Source organism: Aedes albopictus, chromosome 3 (genome assembly GCF_035046485.1).
Source record: "Aedes albopictus strain Foshan chromosome 3, AalbF5, whole genome shotgun sequence".
NCBI classification, from domain to species: Eukaryota; Metazoa; Arthropoda; class Insecta; order Diptera; family Culicidae; genus Aedes; species Aedes albopictus.
Window position 1 is genome coordinate 322,667,081 of NC_085138.1, and position 26,910 is coordinate 322,693,990.

At 42.4% G+C, this 26,910-nt stretch overlaps 1 protein-coding gene across 1 annotated transcript; it reads left to right on the plus strand.

Annotated features, from left to right (window-relative positions):
* The first annotated feature begins 7,982 nt into the window (after positions 1-7,982).
* LOC109401303 (uncharacterized) lies at positions 7,983-24,939 on the plus strand. Its single transcript, XM_062842800.1, has 2 exons — positions 7,983-9,110; positions 21,202-24,939. The coding sequence occupies exons 1-2, from the start codon at positions 8,285-8,287 to the stop codon at positions 23,847-23,849; spliced, it is 3,474 nt and encodes a 1,157-aa protein (XP_062698784.1). The 5' UTR covers positions 7,983-8,284; the 3' UTR covers positions 23,850-24,939.
* Positions 24,940-26,910: the final 1,971 nt, after the last annotated feature.

Consider the following 26,910-nt stretch of genomic DNA (forward strand, 5'->3'; position numbering starts at 1 on the left):
ATCTAGCCAAAATCAAAAATAACAGATACACCAAACTGGCACCATACAAAAGCGACGTGTCTGGCATGACGTATCTCTAACCAACCCGGTGTATGTGTATTTTTGTCAAAATTCATTGTGAAAATGATATGGAATGAGTAGGTTTTGTTTCTTACCTAGTGCGTGCTATATCCCTGGTGATGTTAAGCATGAAAAAACTTATGAAAAGTCTGTTTATAAAAAACTATTTTAGTGAAATGGTCGCCAACATTGACCATGAATTTACTCAGATCTGTGAAAAAGTTAGATACGTCGATTTGAAAAATTATGCTTGAGTTGTCAAAACTACTTGCGGAATAAGGTGAAATTTTACTTGAGCGCTCTATTGTCGGGCCACCACCAAACCGGACGTCGCACAATCAAGTCGCGACGCAATCCGACTCGCGACGTTTTTTTAATCATGTCAAAAGTAGTGCGCATCCTTCCCGTTGTTGTCAGCAACACAGCGCACTAGATGCGAAACAGTTGCGACACTTGTGGACCAAGAAAATGGCAATTTTTGATGGAATGTCTTGATTCCAACCGGATAGATAATATTTACCCCACGTCTCCACTAGACAGAAATGTCTTGCCATTTTGCTGCCAGAAAGAGAAAACGTAACAGAAATGATCAACACCGCTGCTTTCCATGCAAACAGCGAGAGAACATTTCTGTCATGACACATCTGTCCAGCAAAATGGCAAGACATTTCTGTCTAGTGGAGACGTCGGGTTACTTGGCAACAAGAAACTAAGATTTTGCATTTAAAGGGTAGTACGCACCTGATAAGTACTGTGGAAAAAGATAGGCTAAGGAACGGTCAAGAAATTATTTCGCTGTTAAAATTTCTTGAGCGGCCTGCAGCAAGGGGAATGACATATCCTTTTCTAACCGGAATATCCGCATTTATCCGTTTCTAACCGTCGCTAACCGTTGCTAAGCGAGCTGCTAAGTGCGCAGCGGTTAGCGACGGTTAGAAACGGATAAATGTGGATATTCCGGTTAGAAAAGGATATGTCTAGATTGAGTTTATATAAGGGCGAAAGTAACATGAGAGAGTTCTCTTCGTCGACTCTCTCTTCTTCAAATTAAAGTGACAAGATGCAAGTATGGTTCCACTTTTTGGTCATAAATCGCTAGGTTGTGATGCAATCCAGCGTCTAAGTGTAAAAACGTTCGATTGAATTTGCATCTTGTCACTTTAATTTGCAGAAGAGAGAGTCGATGAAGAGAACTCTCTCCTGTTACTTTCACCCTTATTTAAACTCAATCTTGTCATTCCCCTTGGCCCGCAGCTGGAAAGAAATTAAAATTGTGTAACGCTCGTAACGGCTGCCGGGCAAATCAAATGGAGCTGTCACTTTTCCTTGCGGAAAAATATTCCGTTCAATTATTCCTCAAGGAAAAGTGACATTTCCTCCCATACTAATCAGATGTCAAAATTCCTTTGGTAATGGGCCTTTTCATTTGACGTCTTAAATCAGCTGATTGTTCGGGCGTTTGACAGTTCTTCTATGAAGATGACACGTTCTTGTTAGCAGCTGTTGTTCAAGCTTTGTAAACAAATGCATGCACGGATCTGTCACATGAAAAGGCAGAGGAATTTTTTCTGGAGTGCTTTTCTTACCAGGTACGTACTAGACTTAACTTGAGCGGTCCGCAGCTGGAAAGAAATGAAAATTGTGTAACGCTCGTAACGCCTGCCGGGCAAATCAAATGGAGCTGTCACTTTTCCTTGCGGAAAAATATTCCGTTCAATAATTGAATAATTATTATTCCTCAAGGAAAAGTGACATTTCGACAATGATTTTTCATAAGGGCCTAACTGACTTGATCGATTTCTCTTCGTCGACTCTCTCTTTCGCTAATAACTTGTTAAAAACAAACAAAATCATTATTATTTTTGTTTCTATAGAAACATGTAGTTGTCTTCTTCGCATTTCAACCAAAAAATCTTTGGAAAACTCAACACACATTCTGTGATAACACAAAGAGAAGATCGATGAAGAGAACTCGAAAATGTCAGTTAGGCCCAAATAAAAAATCAGTGTCGATTTCTTCCCATACTAATTAGATGTCAAAATTCCTTTGGCAATTAGAGGGATTTTTTCTGGAGTGCTTTTCTTACCAGGTGCGTACTAGACTTAAATGCAATGCTAATGTGCAAATACGATAGAGCAAAATTATATCACCGACAAACTGACGTGGTGGCTAGTGCAATGGATCGTGGAATGCGCGTCCAAAAGTTTAAATTAAAAACCGTTGAAACACTATCGCCATCTGTTGATTTTTGTTCAGAAGTAATTTGATCGAAGAACATCGAGCACTCTTAAATAATACCGCGCACACGTGTGTTGAAATGGGAAGATTTTCCAACGTCAAACGATGCTCATTAAAATGCCAATAATTACCCATACTCTTCATGTTTGTCGAAAAAAAGTAAAATCAATTAATTTTGTTCTAAATCAAGGGGAATGACATATCTTTTTCTAACCGGAATATCCGCCTTCATCCGTCTCTAACCGTCGTTAACCGCGTCTAACTGCTGCTCACTTAGCAGCTCGCTTAGCAACGGTTAGCGACGGTTAGAAACGGATAAATGCGGATATTCCGGTTAGAAAAGGATATGTCATTCCCCTTGTTCTAAATGTAACTTTTTGTAAGTGCAAAATGCGAAATAACCACACAAAATTTCATTCTCTTTTGAATTTGTTTAAGAGTGCGTGTTTACATGCCATGGCGTCGTCGGCGTCGTCCTCGTCAGAGCTGCCTTCGCTGTTTTGTTGATATTCTGCTAATTTTATATCAATATCTACATTATCATTTCTTCAGGAAAATTGGATAATATACAACATAATTGTTCCTTAAGCAATATTGCTTATTGCTTGAGCAAATAGGGGCTCAATTTTGTGAGATTTTTCTGTAGAAAACTTGAAAAAGTGGCTGGCCGAGCACTCCATATTGCGGCAACAGCAGCAGCAGCAACAACGTTCACAACGGATGTTGTCGTCGCGACGTTCGTTGAATCCGGCGGTGGGTGAGAAGAATGCAGATGGTAACAGCTACTAATAATTGGTGTCATTTCACAACGACTGAACATAATTTTCTCTATTTTTATATTCAAATGCATGAGTAAACCATGAAATGCTACATTCTGAGTTCCGACGAAGCCGCAGACTCATATGACCGTCTTTCACGTGTTCTTGTTTACAAATCATTCGAACAAGACGACGCCTGCTGAGGCGTCGTCATTTTGTCAAACGTCACTTTCAATTTGACATTTGCGACCACTGGCTTTTGAATTGATCGTTTTATGTTTTCGGTCATGTGCTGAGATCCAGAGTCACGTCAGTTCGTCGGTGATTATATTTATTGTTAAGTCTAGTACGCATCTGGTAAGAAAAGCACTCCAGAAAAAATCCCTCTAATTACCAAAGGAATTTTGACAGCTGATTAGTATGGGAAGAAATGTCACTTTTCCTTGAGGAATAATTGAACGGAATATTTTTCCGCAAGGAAAAGTGACAGCTCCATTTGATTTGCCCGGCAGGCGTTACGAGCGTTACACAATTTTCATTTCTTTTCAGCTGCGGACCGCTCAAGAAATTTTGACAACGAAATCATTTCTTGACCGTTTCTTGTCCTATCCTTTTCCACAGTACTTTTCAGGTGCGTACTACACTTTAATAAAAACACAGATTTCGAGTTTTGATCAATACAGAGCATTAAATATCCCCATACAGTGAAGTGCTCATATTTCGCGCGAGCTCTTTTTTACTTTACGAATTATTTTGAATAACATAAGACGTGTTATGAAAGTAATACTAATTTACCATCAACACATCATATGAAATTGAAAATTAAATTCGTGATTGTAAAACTTTGAGCTCACGTGCAATAAAGCGAAGACGGCTAATAACAAGACAGACAGCTCCCACCCTATCGCAGGCGACAAGGTTGAAACGCCCTCAACGATTCACAGGAACATTAAACATGATTGTGTGCGTGTACATGCAAATACGTACACGGAAGCTGTAGCATCTCACACACACTTATTAATTATGTTGTTCCCGGGAGTCGTTCGCGGCGCTAGTGTGCTTGAAGTTCTCAGAGTATATGGAGCAAGAGGGTAGATGTCTGTCATGTTATTAGCCGTCTTTGAATTAAGGCACTTCAAATTATAATTTTTATCGGAGGATAAAATGGGCACCATAAAATTAAATGTGTATTCAAATACGAAATTTATATTTTGTAAATATGATATTGATGTATTTACAAGTTGAATTCAACTAGATCGAAGAAGTATATTTATTTGCACTTCAATCAAAATGCACAAGTATTAAAATTGGATTCCGCGTGAAATACACATGAGAAACGTGTGGACTGTTGATAGGTCGGGGCAAAAATAATGATGGTGAATCTATATGTTTCACACGTGACATTCGAGGGTTTTACAATTGGGTTTTTAAATTTTGAAAAATGTATTGATTTTTTGATTTTATAGGAAAGAGCACCTTTTTCTGAGCCACTATGATTTTTTCAGATTTTTAGAACTTTGTTTTGGTACCTAAAAACAATTTCAAAGAGATTTTTTGAAATCGCCTTTTGACAGCTGGGCAACTGTGCGACAGCTCCGCCCAGTACAAACTGCGACGAGGGGTGATTCGGCAAATCGCTCCCATACAAACTTTAAATTGATTTTTAAATAGGTTCCCGGACTCCAAAATTCATGAAAATTTGGATTTCGGCTCAGTTTGAGATGCAGATTCAGAATATCGAGTTATCTCAACACCGTTAAAGAAGCCAATTTGCGCAAATCTATATGTAAAACACATTGCTCAGACGTGTAAATTTTTCTGAGTGCAATATTTAGCACGGTATGCCCACCGACGAACCGACATGCCAGCTAGTGCAAAGGTTCATGAAATTGTCGTCCAAAATTTTAAAATAAAAACCTTTGAGAACTAGCGCCACCGACAAACTGACGTGGTGGCTAGTGCAATGCCGCGTGGAATGCGCGTCCAAAAGTTCAAATTAAAAACCGTTGAAACACTATCGCCATCTGTTGATTTTCGTTCAGAAGTAATTTGACCGAACAACATCGAGCACTCTTAACTAAAATCACACATACATGTGTTGAAATGGGAAGATTTTCCTACACTTAAATAAATTTTGTTGTTGTTTCCACCGAATCCATGGTAAAATTAAGAACTGTACCAACAATTTTCAACCGAATGCAAAATTCTGTTGATTGTACTGAAACATTGTCAATATTACCATGCGTGAAGTAGAATTGACTAAAAACATTCTTGATGTTACTATTTTGACATTGTATTTTTGACCATGTTTATCTAAGACGCGCAACATTCAAGTCTACATGGTCGAAATTACAATGCCCAAATAGTAGAACCAAGAATGTTTTTAGTCAACAGTAATACACGCATGGTAATATTGACAATGTTTCAGTACAATTAACAGAATTTTGCATTCGGTTGAAAATTGTTGGTACAGTTCTTAATTCTACCATGGATTCGGTGGAAACGACAACAAAATTTATTTCAGTGTACGTCGAACGATGCTCTTTAAAATGACTATAAGTACAAATACTTCTCATGTTTGTCGAAAAAAAAGCAAAATCAATTAATTCTATTGTAAATGTAGCTTTTTTGTAAGTGCTGAACACTAAATTATCACACAGATTTTCATTCTTTTTTGGATTTGTTTAAGAGTGCATGTTTACATTTCGCGGCGTCGTCGGCGTCGCCCTCGTGAGCGCTCCCTGCCTCGTTTTGTTGCTATTCGGCTAATTTTATGTCAATACCAACATTATCATTTCATCATAATATCCTCGATAATATCCAAAGTAATTGTTCCTGAAGCAATATTTTCTATTCCTTGAACGAATAAGGGTTAATTTTGTGAGATTTTTCTGTACAAAACATGAAATAGTGGACGGCTGAGCACTCGATATCGAAGCGGTAACAAGAGCAGCAGCAACGTACGTTGTCGTCGCGACGTCCGTTGAATCCGGTGGGTGAGAAAAGTATAGCATGCAGATGGTAACAACTACTAATAATGGTATCATTTAACTACGACTGAACATAACTTTCTCTATTTTTACACTCAAATGCATTAGTAAGCCGTAAAATGTTACATTCCGAGTGCCGACCAAGTCGCAGACTCATATGACCAGCTATCACGTGTTCTTGTTTACAAATTCGAACAAGACGACGCTTGCATAGGCGTCGTCATTTTGACAAGCGTCACTTCCAGTTTGACATTTGCGACCACTGGCCTTTGAATTGATCGTTTTATTTCTTCGGTCATGTGCCGAGCTCGAGAGTCACGTCAGTTCGTCGGTGCTAGCGCCATCTGTTGATTTTGGTTCAGAACTATTTTGGCCGAAATATTTCGAACACTCGTAAATAATGCCACCCATAGGTGTGCTGGAATGAACAAATTTTTCAAACATTGGATAATGCTGTTTATTTCATAATAATTACTAAAATTTCTCAACTAAGAAAAGATAGATTCACGAACTATGTTCAAAACAAAACATTTTAGGAGCGCAAAAGACTCAATAATCTTACAGAGTTTCATACTTTGATTGGATTAAACGTAGAGTGTTTGTTTGTATTCCGCGGTGTCGCCGTCGTCGGTGGTCATGTCTTCGTCATACTGCAGCCACATCAGAACACAATTTCAGATCTTAATTTTCCGAAAGCACAATTTATTATTAGACCTAATTCATATAAGTATTGACTTCTGGGAGATTTTCTTTTTTCAAATAAAAGTTGAAATAATAGTCAGCCCAGTCAGCGTCACTAAAACGGCAACAGGAGCAGCATCATCGTCGCGACGCTTGCATAATCCGATGGGAATATAGTGTGCAGATGGTAACAGCCACCAATGTTTGAATTTATTTTCACGCTGGGACATTTAATGTAACATCCTTGATTGCTTTCTAAAATTCTTAAATATCCCGTAATTGCCGTAATGCTCCATTCTGAAGCAAAGCGTAGCTAAAGATTGGCAATACTGGCCATCACGTGTTTTTGTTTACACAGTGTTTGATCATGACGCCGCGACGCCGGCTGTATAAATGTCATGACGGGCTAAACGTCACTTTCAATTTGACACTAGCGATCACTGTAATTTGAATTTACCGTGTAATGTTTTCGGTCAAGTCTCGGAATCGAGTGGCACGTCGGTTTAGTCGGTGGTATGCCTGCAAAAACAGAAAATGTAGAAACAAATTGATTAAATTGGTTCCGAATAATGTTAAATTTTGTACTTACACGAGATTCTGCTGCTTCCGAGAATCCTCCACCAGTTGGTCGCCATGATGGAAAACGTTTGACGGTTTTTTTTCGTGGTTCATGTGTGACCAGTTATGGAATACATTTGTAATAAACAGTAGCGCAAATTCATTTGAAAAATTACTTCGATTTCAATCGTATCACATATGAAATCGTAATGTTTTGACTGTTGGATACAGTTAAAAATGAAGCTTTTTCCGCTCGGCTTTTTCAATGCCAAATGTAATCAACACGATATCGAAGTGAATTACATGTGATTGGACGATGTGGGCCTTGCCGTGGAATATATGTGATGCATCAGATTATTGTAATGTGTAGGAAACTTATAATAAACGGAAATAACACATCAGTCTAACGTTTTCGTTTTTGAATCAGCTCATAAAAGTCAAAACACGTGAATCAATCGTGTATATTTTTTTCCGTGTATGCCCTTGTGGCAAACTTCAGCGTTACCGTTGGTTCATCGACCTAATCGACGATCGAACTGTCACTGCCGTGTTGTCAAAATCCGCTGAACTCGACGAAACTTTCCTTTTTTGGCAATCCCCCTCCGCACACCACCCACTTTTGTACACACCGACAAACCGAACAACAACCACTGGCTCGGCAAAATCCCATCTCCCCCTCGCGCACGCAAGCATCGAGCGAGCATCAGTAACAAACAAGAAAGGCAGGCAACCTGTTGCGTGTGTAGTGACGCCGTCCGTCGCTCGGACTCATTTTCTTTTCGTGCTTCATTTTTTTTGGGTTGCGTTTGGTGTTTTTTGGTTTTACGGTTCTGTGGAATGCCCGATCGGTCGGAAACTTTTCTCAGATTGTGATGTTTGTAAACGTGGTCGCTTTCGATGTGATTTTAAGTTAGAACTTCGGAATGATTTGCGGGGAAAAGTAAATAAACTCTACGCGTAAGAGTTGGTGGGCCGAACACCGTGTGCTGCTGCGTGAGATGAGCATAATGGCGACGACGACGACGACAGCGAAGATGAAACCATCTACGACAGCAGCAACGAACGAGTTCTTGTCCGGAGACGGGGTGGATCTGGATGCGAACCGGAAACAGTTGATGGGAGGAGGTGAGGGTGGTGCGACTGATCCGGACGATTTGGATATGTTCCTGAGTGAAATCACCGTGCAATTTGATGACGAAGTGCAAACATTGTATGTTGGTCCGGTGGAGATTGTGGATGATGACGATGAAGGTGAAGGTGGAAGCGCTGCAAAATGTGAACCGGACGATGGGTTGGTACAAGCAAAAGAAGAGATTTTGGAAGGTCCTATGGAGTCAACCGAAGAAGTGGTAAAACCTTCCGATGTCCAACAAACTGAAGACGCAGTAAAGCATGATGACGTCACGGTTGAAGTTTCTGTGGCGGAGACCGAGGCAGCAGCATCATCATTACCTTCGCCATCGGTCACGGTCGACGCGGCATCAGTCACCAGCCAGCCAGAAGAGGAAAGCAATAGTCAACAAGAGCAGCTTCCGTTGCCGTTGGCTACGACAGAAACGTCAGCTTCGACGGCGACGACGCCGCCGCCGCCGCCGGCACCATCTCCCCCACTTCACCCTAGGGCGGCGGGTGATGTTGATGTGTTGCCCGAATCACCCGCTTCAGACGGTGAGGTAGGTCCACCCAGGGAGGTGGAGGAGAGCGATGGCGACGACGATGGAGGCAATTCAGCAGAAAACGACGACCGTCTCCATCGTTTGACAGCAGCTGGTGTTGTTATTGATCCGAAAAATGGAGCAGCAGCGCAGACAGTCTCGAGTGAAGGTGAGTTTTGGGTTTTTGATTCTAGCGAGTAAAACTGGGGATTAAAGTAAAAATGGATGTGTATTGATGTTTTGTTTGAATTTCGGAAAAGCGATCGGCAAACTTGCTATAGAAAATCTGATAAAAACGACAAACATACAGTGAGGTTCAATGTTGACAGTGAAATTGTATTGTTTTCAAAGTTAGGTTCGCATTGGATTTAGTTTATCCGAACTTTTCGATTATATTGTGATTTTCATTCCAAAACTGCTTTAAAAAGTTTTATTATACTACAACCACCCTGAAAAACTAAACAGGATAACTATAAAAAGTTACAATCTGCAGCGCGAAGAGATTTTCCTTTGCACTAATTTCTGCTATCCAAGATGGAGTCGCATGGTGGCTTTTCGTGAGTTCGCTCTACCATTTTGAGTCGACTAGTCTCACATCTAGCAACATCTTGCTCGAGTGTCGAGGGTACCTATGACGGTTTTATCAGTTCAGTTTGAATGTAGGGCTTTTATCGAGACACAATATCGATGAAATAAGGACTTTCTTTACGAAGTAAACATAAAACAATCGTGCTGACCGATATGGGAAGAGGCGGCAACTCGCACATAGTTCCACACAGTGCCGTTTACAGGGTAGTTATACAAGCCATTTGTTGTATCACGATTGTATCTTTTTCCCAGAGCGTTAATGATTAATCATAAATTTAATCATGATTAATGATTAATGATTAGGATTAATCAAAATCATAAGTCATAATCACAAAAAAATCTCATTTAATCATTAATCATTAATCTTAATCACACTGTTTTTGCAATCTAATCATTAATCAGTAATCATAATCATAAGAAAAAATCTTAATCAATCATTAATCATTCATCACCAAAAATGATTCATCATACAAAATATATGATCCAATTTATATTGGTTCCAATGCTGTTCTAAATAATATAATTTATGATTCTTTTTTCAAAAATCTCCCGGACTAAGTTACCTTTTACTTTTGAAACTTCAAAAACTTGTTAAACAATAAATATATTTTAATCATTTCCAGTTTTTTGTTATTGATTAATCATGATTTTTAATCAATGAGCCATTTTTAATCATTAATCATAATCAATAATCAAAGATAAAACCAATTTTAATCATTAATCATAATCTTTAATCATCCTAAAAATCAAATTAATCATTAATCATAATCAATAATCACCAATATTGGAATTGTAATCATCAATGATTATTCATGATCAAAATTTTTGTAAATCATGAACGCTGATTTTCTTTAGGATCCGGTCCACCTTGTCTTCTGATGAGGTTCTTACGGTCTCAAATATTGCTAGTTTTGTTAAAACATAGTTCTGTAAAACCACTTGAGATAATTGGGGTGTTCAAAAGTGTCAAAAAAATGACCACGTGGTTTATGGACAGCCCCTTTACGCTTTATGTGTTATCACAGTGCCCTTTTCAGGGCGCTGTTTCAACCCATTGTGGTATGCGTTATTGTGTATGACGTGTATTACGATCCTATTCCCTTACCTGTCCTTTCCCCTATCCTATCCTGGTTTCCTTCCCTTCTCCGTCAGGTAAATGATGAATAGGCTCGTGTTCATGGCGATGGCACAAATTTCCCAAATGGAGAAGAACGTGACTCTGGAGCCGACCTGCTGATACCTGATACCTGTGATTAAATTTGGGAGGGGAGAGCGATTTCCAGTGCATATTGTTTCCAGATTTCGTCGTTTGGGCTGCTCTCCGGCCTCCTCTGCGTACGCCATCAACGAGTTGGGGTAGGACGCCCCGGGCAGTTTCCCCTACCTGCTGCACTTCTCTTGGAAGTGAGGGTGGTACTACACTTTCCCACTACTCAAACCGGGTGTTGATGTTATTGGAGTGGGGCGGGTGTGATGTTGGTGAAGGTATTAGGCGAAGATGATGACGTGGATTTTGATTTAGTGTTTGGATCCATCTGTGGGTAGATTGCGAAATCGAATAGCATGTTCCTTCTCTGGTTCTGCTGCACCAACTGCTTACTGGGAAGATTGGCTAGTCGTTCGTCTGGTCATGTACGGGCTTCTCGTGTTCACGTTTTTTTTTGGATGGAGGTGACATTCCTATATGTTGTTTTGTTGCTGTGAATGAGATGTCCTTTTCGTTGTCTTCTTAGTTGTTCCTTCAACTTCTGATTCGCTATATTTCGACTCGTTTTGTTTGTTGTTTGTATTATCGAAAAACTTCTTCATGTTTTCTACCTGGGCTTCTAACTTTGCGATCTTCGTATCTTTTTCTCGGATGGTTTCAATAAGTTTATCGATTTTTCGTCATTCTTTCTGCTTTCTTCCATGAATCGGTCCAGTTTGTCTACTATGACTTCTTTTCGTTTCAACTCCTGCTGAAGTCGCTCAATTTGGTTTCGCTGCTCTTGTACTTGGGCGGAAAGGGAATCAAACCTAATTCGATCAAGTCTGGGTTGGGCTGCTGCTAGTGCATAGCTCCCGTTTCCAGACTCGACTCTGTTACGGGCCTCGGCGTAAGAAAGATTGTATAGTCAATTTTTATACGGATCACTTTTGATTCTGTTTGGTAGATTTCACACTGTCGACTACTGGGGCGATACTTGCTTTCGCAGTTTCGGCAGAAAGGTTCTCTGCCTATGATCGCATATCAGTCCCATTTTTGCTGGGTTTCCTATTCATATGGGACAGTTATGCGATCATATGCAGTTCTCCTTCGCACACTTCTCTTTCTTCGTGGCCTTTCGAACAATTGTAGCAGCAATTGTAGTTCATATTTAAAGCATTTTAAGCACAGCATTGGATTTTGGTAAGGCCGCGTCTCAACGTTGTGCAATCAGACTTTAACTGATTGCTGAGCTGTTTTCCTTGTTGCTTCTCTTGATTCTCATCACTGCGATTACTCCTTGATGTTCAAGTTCTGCTACAATGTATTCATCGCTCTTCGTAATCAGATCGAAAGTTGATAACACACAGCGACAGGAATTCAGTTATGGGTGCATTTTTTTTTCTATTTTGGTACCATCAAACAATGTCGTCAGTTTTTTCACTTGAGCTGCCTTTCTTGTTTGCAGAACGACGGCGTCTTCGATACTCTTCCTGATTATGAAGGATTCGATCGGCAGGTTACGCCCTTCTTCGCTCGTAAGAAGCAGCTTGGAAAAAGCTCCAAATTCATTCCTTGGGTCCATGTAGCTGGGAAATGTACCCAACAGGAAAAAAATAGCTGGGAAAACTTCTATCATATGACCCACCGGGGTCGCCTTTGCTAAAAGAGGCCATAGAAAAATTTCCTAAGGAAATTGAAGTCAGGTTTGGTGACCCATACGCACGAAAATTATGCTATCGCCTATTTAACCGCAGAAGTTGATAGCAGTCACCTGCTATCTACGCCAGTTGCGGTGGAGGGGAAGAGGGGTAGGGGGATCAATATTTAAACTCTGCGTAACCACGTTGCACTTTGTTTCTCTTTTTATCACTATCACGGATTTGTCACCACAGAGGGTTCATCGTCTAAGGGTACGGCCAGAGTGGACGCGTCACGCGACGCGATGCGAATTTCCCATACAATTTGACAGCTCCTTATTATTGATTGTTATTCCTTAGCGTGCATATTTCCGCGTCGCGCCGCGTGACGCGCCCACTCTGGCCAGCACCTAACGCGTTGCAGGTCTCTATGACTCTGCGCACTAGTAAACGGAGTAATGGAGGCGCACGGTTCTGGAGGATATGACTAGAATTCCTGATACTCTGATGGTGATGGTGATGGTGATGGTGTGACAGTGACGTTACACTCACTACTCGTGGAACTTGGTTTGCCCGAGGGCGTAGCACCTGGTCCGGCTGGCGTAGCACCACTGCGGATTGAACAAAGCGAAATAACTATGGCACTGAGAGAAGCTGATTGAGTAACCGACTGCTTCGGATACTCGACACGTACAGTAGGAATGCTTCCAAACAAGTCATCGCATAGGTGCCGCACTTCAAAAGACCTTCGCTAATTGTTGGCAGTGATGCAAATGCTCACCATATCATCAGGGGCAGCTCAGACATTATCTTGAGAGGCTCCAGTTTGATGGAGTACTTAAGTAATACAGATCTTGCATTATTTAACATTGGCAACGTTCATGGTATCTTCTAGAAGTGTTAGATATATCGCTTTGCTACCGTTGGTTGCTTCCTCACGCTCCAGGATATTTCTACTCCTTACATGGTGAACAGGCAGCCGTCGTTTTCAAATATCGAAAAATACACTGACCGCGTCCCAATGTCATCCAGGATTAGCCGAAAATTGGATTATTGAATCGGAAGTATACGCTTCCGTTAGAAGTTTTTTTGATCGTGTGCGCTCCTTCATTGTTTGGATCTCCATAGGTCAGATCGCCGCATGACCTCATGATATGATTAAGATTTGAGGGGGTTAGAAGCAAAGGGGTGAAAGTGACAAAAACCCACTTTCAAGTAAATGAGGTTTAGAGTTGTGGTAGCTGAAGTCTTATGGAACAGACCGACACGGAGGCCAACTGTACGTGGAGACGAACCGAACAAGACTGCCCGTCGGCTCTCTGTACGGAGTAGTATGAACCCCCCTCGCATCACGCATACACACCTATACAAGTTATAGGGCACAGTATCACATCCCCCTTTCTTTCAAGTTATAATTTTATTAACTTAATAACATTATTAGTACATTAGCGAATACAAATCTTGATCGAATACTTATCTTTACGGACTATATATCTCTTTGGGTTTAGGCATCCTCTTTGATCGTCTTGGTTGAAATGTGGGCTGGAACGTCTTACAGGGCTCTGGAACTTTATCTGGTACAGCAGTTGTCACCAATGGTTCATCGATTGTTTGATCGCCGAGGGCGTGGTCGAGGGCTGTTAGTGGTGGACTGCTGTCTGAATCGCCAAGTTGTTCATCAACTTCAACGGGTTCATGATCGGATATGTTCTTCAAATGTGATGTGTTGCGATCATACGTTCTTCCGGTTTCTTTGGATTGAACAGTTACGTTTGCTCCTTGTCTGTCCACAACCGTGAATTTCTCCTTATGGAAATTGGTGGACAGCTTGTTAGTCGGGCAGAGATTTTTCATGAGGACTGTGTCACCAACCGAGATGGTACTCGGTTTCGCTCTACGCTGCACATCCTCCCGCTGCTTTCCAAGCAACTTTTTCTCCAGGTCTCGATCTCTGAAATCGCTACTGGGGGGAATAGTTGGAAGGTCGTCAACACAAGGCAGTTTGGTACGCAGCTTCCGGTTTAGCAAAAGCTCACTGGGAGCCTTACCGGTAACTGAATGCGGGGTATTGTTGTAGAGATCTAGGTAACTGTTCAACTCAGCTTTCCAATCATCGTAAAGGGCATTTGCGATTTTCATCCGTTTCAATAATGATCTGTTCTGGCGTTCAACCTCGCCATTTGCCTGAGGCCAGTAGGGCGACGTATGATTGAGATGAATGCCGTTTACTTTACAATAGTCTTCAAACTCACAAGAAACGAACTGCTTACCGTTATCTAAAGTGATTGTTCTAGGAGGACCCCAGATGCGGAAAATACGTCTAAGCCGTTTAATAGTCTCCTGCACAGTAATCTTGTTCATCACTTCCAGTTCCATATATCGGCTGTAATAGTCAATTACCACCAAGATATACTCGGCGGATGGCATTGACCCGAGAAAATCTATTGCTATATCTACCCATGGACGATCGGGTAACTGTCTTCGCATCATGGGCTCGGGTGGATCCGGAATTTGAACCAGGCGACATCCTTCACACGATTCACATGTCTTAACTGCGTCTTGATCTATACCAGGCCACCAACATCTTTCTCGCAAACGCCTCTTCATCAGGGACTGCCCAGGATGTCCTTCATGAGCTAACTGGAGCATTCTCGACCGTAATCCTTTCGGAATTACAAGTTTCGATCCTCGCAGGATCAGCGAGTTTACACATGTGTATTCATGGCGGAAGGGGACGTACTGCTTCAAATCCTCGTTGACCCAAGAATCACTTTCGATGCAAACCCTCAACTGTTTCATCTCTTCATCCGAGGTGGTGGCAAGAATAACTTCCTCGATGTCAATTGCAGCGGCTTCCTGAATAGTCCGAATGAAAATCTCGGCTTCAGGATCAAAATCTTCTTGAACTGAATCACTTGCCAGTGTCGCCAGTGATTCTACGGAAACACGTCGAATAAAAACTTCACACTCATCTGACCACTTAGTATCGGAAACGTGTGCTCCTAGTCTTGAAAAAGTATCTGCCAAATTGGCTGATCCTTTCCGGTAAACTACCTAAAATAACCATTAGTGAAATATTATGCAACCATATTTGCTTAAATCTAATCCTACCTTGAACTTGAATGCCTGGATTCTTAGCATCCAGCGTTCAATTCTCGCTGTAGGTCGCGAGTTCACAGTAAACAGTGTTTCTAGTGGCCTATGATCTGTCTCTAGCTCAAAATGTATACCGAGAAGATATATCCTGAAACGTTCTACTCCCCACACAATTCCTAGGGCTTCCTTTTCTATTGGAGGATACTTCTTTTCGGTCTCCGAGAGGCTTTTAGAGGCATATCCGATGACTCTGGGTTGATTGTTCTTAAACTGCAGAAGCACCGCGCCTAAACCAACTCCTGATGCATCCGTGACTAGCAACGTACGATCTTTGGGATCGTAATACCCCAGGTGCTGTATGGATCCTATGGTACGCTTGAGCTGGTCAAAAGATTCCTGGTGCACTGGTTTCCAGTCAAACGGTGTGTCCAGCTTTAGCAGTTCTCGAAGTGGGTAGTTTACCGTGGCCAAATTCGGTATGAAGCGGGATACGTAGGTTACTAAGCCTAGAAAGCTTCGTAATTCCTCCTTGGATTGTGGTGCTCTGAACTGTTGGATCGACTTGACTTTATCCTTAGCTGGCGCTACTCCTTCTGACGATAGCTTATGACCCAAGAACGATATCTCTGACTGTTTGAACTTGCATTTGTGAATGTTCAATAGGATTCCATAGCGGTTCAACACACTCAACGTGTGTTTTACTGCCAAATCGTGTTCTTCTTCTGTTGCACCGAATATCATGATATCATCTATGAAAACCACTGTGTTTTCGCACTCGCAGAGAATACTTTCCATAATGTTCTGGAACAGCTCCGGCGCACAATTTACTCCAAATAGAAGCCGTTTATAACGGTATAGACCCCAGTTTGTAATAAACGTTGTCACATCACGGCAGTCTTCCGCTAGCTCCACCTGGTGGAAGGCTTGTTTAATATCCAACGTCGTGAACAGTTTGGCATTCCGAAATCTTGGAAGCATGTCGTCAAATATCGGAAGCGGGTGGTTGAGTCTTTGGATGGCCTGATTTGCTTTCCTCATGTCTACGCACAGGCGTAGTTCACCGTTGTCTTTCAAAATCGGGACCAGGGGAGAAACCCAAGACGTTGGCTGAGTGACCTTCTCAATTATGTCTAACCGTAAAAGTTCTTTCAGTTTGGCTTCGACTTGCTGTAAAAGTGGGATGGGACAGCGGCGCAGAGGTTGAATAACAGGCGAGACTGTTCTATCGATGGGCAAGCTCAGGGTTATTCCTTTCATTTTGGGGAAAGGTTCTTTGATCGCGTCGATTCGGTTGATTGGGACACTTTGCGAACTAGGCAAGCCAACCTGTAGCACTCCAATTTTCTGTGCTGAAATCTTTCCGAGCAGCGGTTGCTGACCTTTCTCAATAACGTAGAAAGAGGAACTAGTTTTTAGTAGCTTTCCTCGGTCGTTAATCTCTAGATCAGCATCGAAGACCGTAATCAGCTTCAATGGGACGCGACCGTATGCCAAAAACCGTTTGTCATTATCGAACCGTTCGTTCCGTATTTGAACATCTTGCAGCTTCATGATTTCCCATGTTTTGTCGTCGATGAGGTTATGCTTTGATCCCGAGTCGATGAGCATCGTGATATCAACCCCCCCAATGCAACACGTGATCAATTCGTCAGATTCGCCCACATTGTATACTGGGAAATCTTCAGATTTTGATTCTCCATTATGATCTTCAATTTTGTAGACTGGTCTGGACGAGGGCCGAGAATACTTCGATGGTCGTGAGGGTCCTTGGTTTACGATAAGCGCTTTTCGTTTACGATCGAAAGAACCAGCACTTGCGAAATTCTTGGATTTACATACAGTTTGGAAGTGACCAACATTTTTGCAACGAAGACACACTTTGTTTATGGCTGGACAGTGTTCGCCTTCTCGATGGCGATTGTAGCCACAACGCAGGCAGCGTGGATTAGTTCCGAACTTTTTAGAAGCACCCTCATATAGTAGATTAACGTTGCTATCAATTTGCTCGAATGGACGGTTGGCTGATCCACCGTTCGCTTTGGCGTTCATTTTTGATGACTGGTATTTTACCGATTGATACGCGTTTATAGTTTTGATTGCTTCATCGAGACTCAACTGCTCTTTCTCCAGTAGTTTTTGGCGTAGATCATCAGAAGCATATTGAATAATCTTATCGACTACCGCAATATGCCTGCTCTCATTTTCGGATTTCCCAAATGAACATTTTTCAGCCCTCTGCTGAACTCGGAGTGCAAATTTTTCGATAGGTTCACTATCGCTGGGTGCCATTGACCAAAATAGAAATCTTTCAAAGCTGTCGTGGTGCTTCGATGAGAAATAATGTGTTAATTTCTCCTTCATTGAAAGATAGGGATCTCTCGATGGGTCTTCTTCCTCGCACCCAGGAATCCCATAGAAAGCGCTCTGTAGTTCGATGCCACCCATAGCCAGTAATTGCATTTTACGGCTGCTGCCATCAGTGATGTTCGAAACTGCCATGATGGTTTCGAACCATCTAATCCAAGATCCCCACGCATTACGTACTTCAGATTGAGGCAGATGTTTGTACTTGAAATGTGGGAGGTTGTACGAAGCAGGACTGAATAGGGATACATGTTGAATCATCGGAGCGGTAACAATACCGTCCATGGTACTATTTTCTGCGTAATTGGGGTCAGGTACGTTGCCTTCCATGTTGCTGTTAACAATTTAAAATAACATTTTACGTCATTCGTTGGAGCGTCTTTCTTATACGATTACTAATGTCAGAATCTCAGGGAACCATAGGGCAACTTGTAGTACTCAACATGTATAAATAAATTTGGGTTTTACGTAACTTACTCATATCTATGCTTTGGCATCATTCACGCAACATATAAAACGATCCATGATTCTCACTCTCAAGCCTTCGCAACATCCAAGAGCGACATTCAGAAAATCTTCGCAACATCCAAGAGCGACATTCAGAAAATCTTCGCAACATCCAAGAGCGACATTCATAAAACTTTCGCAACATCCAAGAGCGACATTCACAGGGCCTTCGCAACATCCAAGAGCGTCATTCATAGAACTTTTTCAACATCCAAGAGTGACAATCACAAAATCTTCGCAACATCCAAGAGCGACATTCCTCGCAACATCCAAGAGCGACATTCACAACTCCGCAACATTTAAGAGCGACACACATCAAACACTAGCAACATCTAACCTTCACATTCAGATAGGTTTCGCAACATTTAAGAGCGACAATCATCACAACATCTAAGAGTGACAAACTATGCATTTAAAACATCAGCTACATCGCGTGCACCTTTATAGTACCTTCAAATACAGTTTATATTGTTTGTTCCTTTTCCTTGACTTTCAACATTGCAATGGGTGATATTGGAAAGCAATTTCAGCCTCACTTGTGCATTACTCTTCAAAAAGTTACGAAGCAATATATGATTCAAAATTCTACATACCTGAAACATGCAGCTGGTTTGCACTCTATGCAGTATCCATCTTACCTTCTTGATTAGACCCTACCGTCTTGCGGTAGTAATCCAAATATCGCACCACCTAAATAGCACACAGCGCTTGACACAGCGTCGATTTTTTTTTTCATGTGAATATAAATATCACCATTCACTCTGAACCCCATAGCTCTTTTTGTTTTTCAATGGGTATTGATTTTTCTCTCTGCTTTTTTCCCAATCACATGAAAATGTAAAAAGAAAAATTAACAAATCTGGAAACACTCCCCACTCACAACACCATTTTCTCCCGCGTGCATACCGCAATAATAGGAGGACGCCACCACAAACTTGTTTCTCCGTCCGAGCTGCTCAGTCTCTTTCGACCAACACACATATACACCCACATTGAAATGCCAGTATGCCTGGACTCGCTGTTTTCACATAACCGCATTTCCCTCACTTTTCTCATCCATTCATGCACAAACACAAAGTGTGCTGCCGGAGCGGTGATCAATAATACTTTTCAGCATGGCTAACGCGGCGTCACTTCGTTTTGAACGAATTCTATCTTCCGACCTATCACACACGCACACTGACAGCATGGCTGGATTCGCTTCTTCACACTACCATCATCTCCTCACTTTCCCGATTCCCGTATACACAAGCACTAAGAAATCTACCAGCGTTGCTCGAGGGTCACTTAGTTTCGAATCAATTCCATCAATTTTTTTTTTCAGCCACAGTTCCATCACTTTTTCTGTTTCCGTAGGTTATTTTTTTTTTCAATTTAATAATCTCATCCAATCACACTTTCTCGCTTACACCATAATGGACGTTTTCGCATTTTTTTTTAGATAGAGATCTTTTTCAATCGACTTAATCGCACTGCATTTCAAGTTGCCCCATCATTCCAGATTCTGACATTACACTGTTATTTTTACATTTTTTTTTCTCACTTGCTTTCTTGATAACGATAAAATCACACAGTCGACGAATCAATCTAATAAAAGTTAACAATTCCCAAGATAATTCGGCTTTTTCACACTGCACTACGTGGATTTCACCATCCTAGACGCCATCTTGTGGTAGCTGAAGTCTTATGGAACAGACCGACACGGAGGCCAACTGTACGTGGAGACGAACCGAACAAGACTGCCCGTCGGCTCTCTGTACGGAGTAGTATGAACCCCCCTCGCATCACGCATACACACCTATACAAGTTATAGGGCACAGTATCACAAGAGTTTTTGACCAATTTTTCATTCCATACAAAATGTATGGAACTTCAAAATGAACCCAATTTTCTCTGATTTATTGTAGTTTTTCCAATCATCGTGGAAACAATCTTAAAAAAGTTCCCGAAAGCTTGAAATCTGTAGAATTTTATGATATGCTCAACTCAAAATCGACAAAATGGTCACTTACACCCCTTTGATTCTGGGCCCCTCATTTGTTATCCTAGGATATTCCCCAGGATTGCCTTTTTTTAATTTCCCTGTGAATTTCTGCTGGAACTTCTCCAAAAAAAATTGCTGTGATTCCTATAGAAATTTCATCTGAAATGTTTTCAAAATATTTTCCTTTAGCAATTGTATTGTTTCAAAAACTCTTCTCTAGAGGGATTGCTTCAGAAATTCTGTTGTGATTCATCCGGATATTTTCGGTGAGGTTCCATCAAGAATTCTTACTGGAATTGCTTTGAAAATTTTCCTGTGCTTCGTCCATGATTTTTCCCAGGGCTTCCTCCTTATATTCTTACGGGAATGCATTCGTAGATTCCTCCTGCAATTCGGATGGATTTCTCTTGCAATTTTTCTTAGAACTTCTTCAGATATGAAGGGAATTTCTCCAGGCAGCCCTCATGAGTTTTCTCTCGTGATTCGTCTAGGGATTATGTGTGCTTACTTGCTGCTCACCGCTCCCAATATCGCACGGAATCAGGTGATGATTTCGGTTTAAAACACTAACAATTATAGTGATAAGCGATTTGAAATCAATTAAAAATTGTGGGTTTTAACAAGTATTTCTTACTGAGTAAACATTTGCTCCGTTGTTGTTTGGTACTCATGAAAACCAGATCGGAAACCTCCAACGTAGGACTCCTCCAGCGTCCTTATCCTCAATGTTTTGAACATTAAGAGTATTTCCTTTCATTAATAAATTTGTCTTATGCTGAAAGGAAGTCCACATCTCAGTTGAGAAAGTTACATCACATTATAAACGAATAACTTTTAATAGAGTGAAATAAATATAAAATAGAAATCTAATATTATTTTCCTTTCTATTTTGCAGAACCAAGCCGTGAACTAGTTGCCGATCTACACGCGCCTCCACTGGAATCAGTAGACACGGAAACAGTAGTAATTCCACCAGCCGAACCATCGCCACTCGAAGTGGAATCATCATTGGATCCTCTGGTGGAATCAGCCGTACTTCAGCCTTTACCAACATCAGTTGATACGGACGCCACTGTAGTACCACTTCCAGAGCCAACGCCACTCGAAGAGGAATCTGGGGGCGAATCGGAACCTCAACAGGAATCTCCGGCAGAAACAGAAGTAACCCTGCCAGACACCAACGTCGACAACTGCGCGGAAACGGAGGAATCTGTGCCCGAGGCTGTACAGGAAGATCCACCACTCCTTGGTAATTGCACGGAACCGGAGGAATCTCTGTCCGAGGCTGTACAGAAAGATCCACCAGTCCTGGGTAATTGTGCGGAGACGGAGGAATTAGCACCAGAACAACTTCCAACGACGGAAGCGCAACCAGCGGCAACAACCACGCCACCCGTTTCGCCTAGAAATTCACCGCGAAAGGCGATACAAGACGATCTGCCGGCACCCGGCAGTGATTGCACGGTAGGGGAGGAAGAACCAGAACCAGTTCCGGAAGAGCTACCACCGGCAACAACGCCTCCGCGCAAATCGCCTAGAAAGTCCCCGCGCAAAACAGCAACAATCAAGGAGGAAATCAAGCAGCTAACGCCAGTATTGCCAGCACCGATCGGCGTCGACGGCGACGAGGAACCGTGTCCAACCGTGAAAAAGTTGGAATTTGTGCAGGAAGAACAATTGCTGGAAGACGAAGAAGAAGCAGAGGAGGAGGAGGAGGAGTGTCACGAGGAAGGAGAACTGATCGTGCCGGATGTGCTGGATCCCCAGCAGGAACAGCAACAGCATCAGCAGCAACAGACGACATTCGATAAGGATCCTTCACCGGCCGGCAGTGATAGCGGAATTGAGAACGAGGGCGCGGATTTAAGTAAGGGGGCTACTCCGGAGGACGAATCGGGATTAACGGAGATAACTGAAGAGACTGTAGAAAACATTCCAGGAGAAGCGAGCGGTGTCGGTGAAATCGACGAGGGTCACGGAGGTTCGTTGGAGAACGTGAATACTCAAGTGGTCGTACTAGAGGAGATTGTGATTCAGGGCGCCAAGACAAGTTTGATCCAGTGCGCACGATGTGCGATGTGCTTTAGGAAAGAACTGTGGTACAAGAAGCATCTGATGAATTATCACGGAATTGATTTGAGTAATATTGCTCACTTTCTCTCAAATTTGCAAACGCTGGACGAGGGCATCCAGGATGGGGACGGTACGACGGAGCAAGAATTTGAGGAATATCAGGTTGAGGAGGGAGCAGCAGAGGACGACGGTGGCAATAATGAAGCAACCGATAAGACTGAACAGGAGAGGGAAAGTAGCAAGCGAAAGAGCGAAGATTTTGAGGCGGGAGCGGTCAAGCGGGTTCGACAGGAGGAAGCGCCTTCGACGCCTAGTCCGGTCGCGTTGCAAAAGTATCCGGAGGTTAAATTAACTAGTAAGAATGGTAAACCGAAAACCCCAAGGCGACGAAAGGAGAAACTAACTTTGATCAATTCCGATGCGGATGTGAGAATCAAGCATGAGTATGCCTCGGCCGCGGTACAATCGGAGGAATCGACGAGCAATTCGTCACAGTCGTCGGCACCTCTGATGAACAATATGTTCGTCGTCAGGTATCTTGAACAAGCTGCTATTATGGTCGGAACTAGTGGAACGTCGGATGCGGCTAAAGATAACTCGCAGTATGATCCTACGAGTGATCCTATTCAGATCTCCTACGAAGAGCTGGACGACGGCATGACTCCTTTCGAGAGATCAAAGATTGTCGAAACCAACGAAGAAGGTAAAGATCTATTCACGTGTGTTGTTTGCGAATCCGTTTTCGAAGAACGCCAGGCGATCCAGGACCACGTGAATATTGTTCACAAGGATTTGAAACGACGGAGCTGTCCGCATTGTGGTCGATCTTTCAATCAAACAGGGGATCTTACCCGTCACGTTAGAATACACACGGGGATCCGGCCGTTCAAATGTCCCTTCGACGGTTGTGAGTATGCGTTCATCTCCTCGGGCGACCTCCACAAGCACGTTCGGCGGCACAACCAACAGATGAACCCGGTCCAGAAGCCGCACGTATGCTCCGTATGTGGCAAGGACTTCGAACGGGGTTACGATTTGAAGCGGCACAGCTCGATGCACGCCAAGGACGACCCCAACTTCCACGGCTTCAGTTGTGAACTGTGTGGGAAGATGTTCGCCCGGAAGGATCAATATCGGGCGCACACCTATCGGCATATTGGCTACAAACCGCACAAGTGTGCCCACTGCGATAAGACCTTCTCGGACGCCAGTAACTACGCCAAGCACGTCAAGGTGCACGCGACGGACGGAATGGAACTGTACTGCCACCACTGCGAAAAGGCCTTCAAGAACAAGATGGCCATCTCGAAGCACGTGTTGCGGTGCAAGTACAAAACGGACGCCCGGAAAGCGTCGCCACCCAAGCGGAAGAAGAAGGCAACCGTCGTCAAAACGGAACAACCGGATCCGGAAGGCATGACTGCGGCGACGGTACCATCCAGCGAGAGTCCTAGCCAGGGCGTAGCTTAAGCTGTAACAAACATTCGGAGACTAGACGATAGTTTAGAAATACTGGCAGCAATAGCATTGTAGAAGTACCACGGAAATCTCCCCCTATTTTAGGAGTTAATTAGTTTGTGCTTAGTTAGTGGCGGGAGCTGACTACTTAATTTTCCGTTTTAGAATCGCCTGAGAATTCTATTGAACTGAAGGTATTTTTTTCCTATGAATTTCTCTTATTTTTGAATGTGTATACTTTTTTTTACAAAAACAAACCGGTTTATTGTGTGTATTTTACCCTTTTTGTCTTCCCCACACATGGGAATAAAACAGCTGGAACTGATATCATCTTGTAAGACGTCCTTTATTATTATAAAATATTTATTAATTATTCTTGGATTAACACAAACGACGAAAGCGCACTGCAATAAGTAACGACGAGAGAGAATGAAAAACGCGAGTAAATTATTGAAGGATATTAATCTAAACCATTGTATCTCTTTGGATGGAATTCTATTGAAGTCTAGTGGGGCCTTTTTCCAACGGTTCATTTGTATTCGCATCATATTACAGATTTACTTTGCCACCTTCTATCTGTGTTACTACACGCAAGAATATCCAAAACTCAGGTCGAATTCACTTACGAATTATTGAATTGTGCATGGTCGATTGCATTAGTTAAGTCAGCCTGAGTTTCGGTATTTTTGTACATAGGTTGAGTTTGGGCTTAGCGTTGAGTTAAAACTCCTCACAGATGATAACGAGACACCTACCTAGACAGTTCAGTACGATTTACTCATAATCAAGCTGATTTGGAACTACTCGAATATTGTGTTAAACATGCCGATTTCTACGTTTAACACAACGTTTGTGTTCCAATCTAGCCCGAATTTGAGTGTATTTCTGTAAGCGTGTACCTAGGTCCCAACAGCAGTAATGATAGAATATCACCACTTATGTGTAGGAACGGTATCTAGTATGCGTATCATTATCATAAAATTCCCTGGGAATTCTCAAAAGACTAATAATGTACACGGTTACGGACGCTAATGATACCTAACTGCATGCATTCTTGGAAGAAGTAGTACTTACTTAATATAGTTAACATTATAAAAGCAAATCAGAATGCGTCTTTTTACATGATAGAAAACTTCCTTTTTTGGCGGAATCCAGATGACATCAGCAGACCAAACTTGTCCATCGGAAGAACGCGAGTTGAATTGGAAATATCTCGACATCATGTGAGGGTTACTACTGGTACCTACTGGCCAGTTTTCTATCTTACGAGCTATGCAGCGTCTTAATGAAAGCCTTGGTAACGTCGAAGAACTTTGAATCAAAAGGCGCCAGTGCAGTGGAGGCGCACGGTTATTCACACTAGCCTGAAAACCTCGAAAGCTGTCGGCACACTCAATGCCAAACTATGGGTCACTTATCCACGTATTTGATATTTAAGTATGTATGCACAATACGAATTAATTACTAATTTCCACTTCGTCGTAAGCACTGTGCAAAAGGATGGGATAAGTATTATAATGATGCAAGTAACTGGAGCGCACGCTCAAAATATTTACTCAACTTTGCACACCGTCCATCATTGTGACGTAACTTCGCGGACGAGAACGGCTTTCCTGGGTTAGCCGGCCAGACTAATCAAAGAAACGATGAACGGTGTGCAAAACAGCGTAAAAATTTCGGGTAATCTATTCAGCTCTGCACAACTGCTGCAGCTGCATCAAATGCTCTGAAACATATGGGAAACTGCGACATTTCCGTCCGACTGGATGCAAGGCATCTTAGTAAAGGTACCCAAAAAGGGTGACCTAACTGTATGCGATAATTGGCGCGACATCATGTTACTGTGCATCGTTCTCAAAGTTATCTGCAAAGTGATCCTTAACCGGATACAGGAGAAGATTGGCGCAACTCTCCAACGGCAGCAAGCTGGATTCCGTGCCGGACGTTCCTGTGTGAACCATATTGTTACGCTTCGTATCAATCTGGAGCAAATCAATGAATTCCAAGAGCCTTTCTACTGCTAAGTTCATTGATTACGAAAAAGCTTTCGACCGTCTCAACCACAAATATATGTCGGGAGCCCTCAGGCGCAAGGGTGTCCCTGAGAAAATCATCGGCCTCATTGAAGCACAGTACAGGGCATTTTCGTGCAGAGTACTGCACAACGGTGTCTTGTCCGATTCCATCCGGATCGTTGCTGGAGTGAAACAAAGATGTATACTATCACCGCTACTGTTCCTCAACATAATCGATGAGATCCTGGTAAGTGCCATTGATCGTGAACCAAATCATGGGTTGCTATGGCAGCCCATTACCATGGAGCACCTAAATAACTTTGAATTGGCTGATGAATGATGATGTTGCTCATCAACGGCGCTCTGATATGCAGAGCATGCTCGATGATCTTGCCAATCGCTCCTCAGCGGCAGGTCTTACCATGAACATCAACAAGATTAAATTGTTAGTTAGATGTAAACACGGTCAACCCTACCAGCTTTACGGTAGCTGGGCAAGCAATAGAGAATGTTAAATGCTTCCAATAACTTGGTAGCCAAATGGCGGCCGATGGCGGCACCAAGATCGACATAGGTGCACGGATCAAGAAGGCGAGGGCTGCTTTTGCGAGTTTAAGAAATGTATGGAAACATGCAAGCTTGCTATTTGATGAAAACATTCGCGAAATGATGCGATTTGCTTTCGACAACGAATACGTTTTCACCCATCCTCGCTTTATTCAATCAACCTCCCATACGAGTAGCACACGAACGGACTCAACACTTATCAGCATAGTTGACTCTTCCTTTTCGTCGTTGAGCCGTTGCGTTCTCGCCAAGCATCTCTTTTCATCGCTTTCGATGCTTTTCGACAGCTTATCGCGAAGCATCGTTGGCTGGAAGCTATATTAGTATGGTATCGGTACATGCGAATGTTGCTTCTGTGTGCGTGTCGAGCGTTCGTGCCGTAGCTTCGCAAACCAATCTATTCGGTATGGTTCGGCTGTTCGGGCGAGCGTGTGGCGGCACAGTCAGATGTGTGCAAAATCGTTTGTGATTTACATCATGTTCGTTTTGCC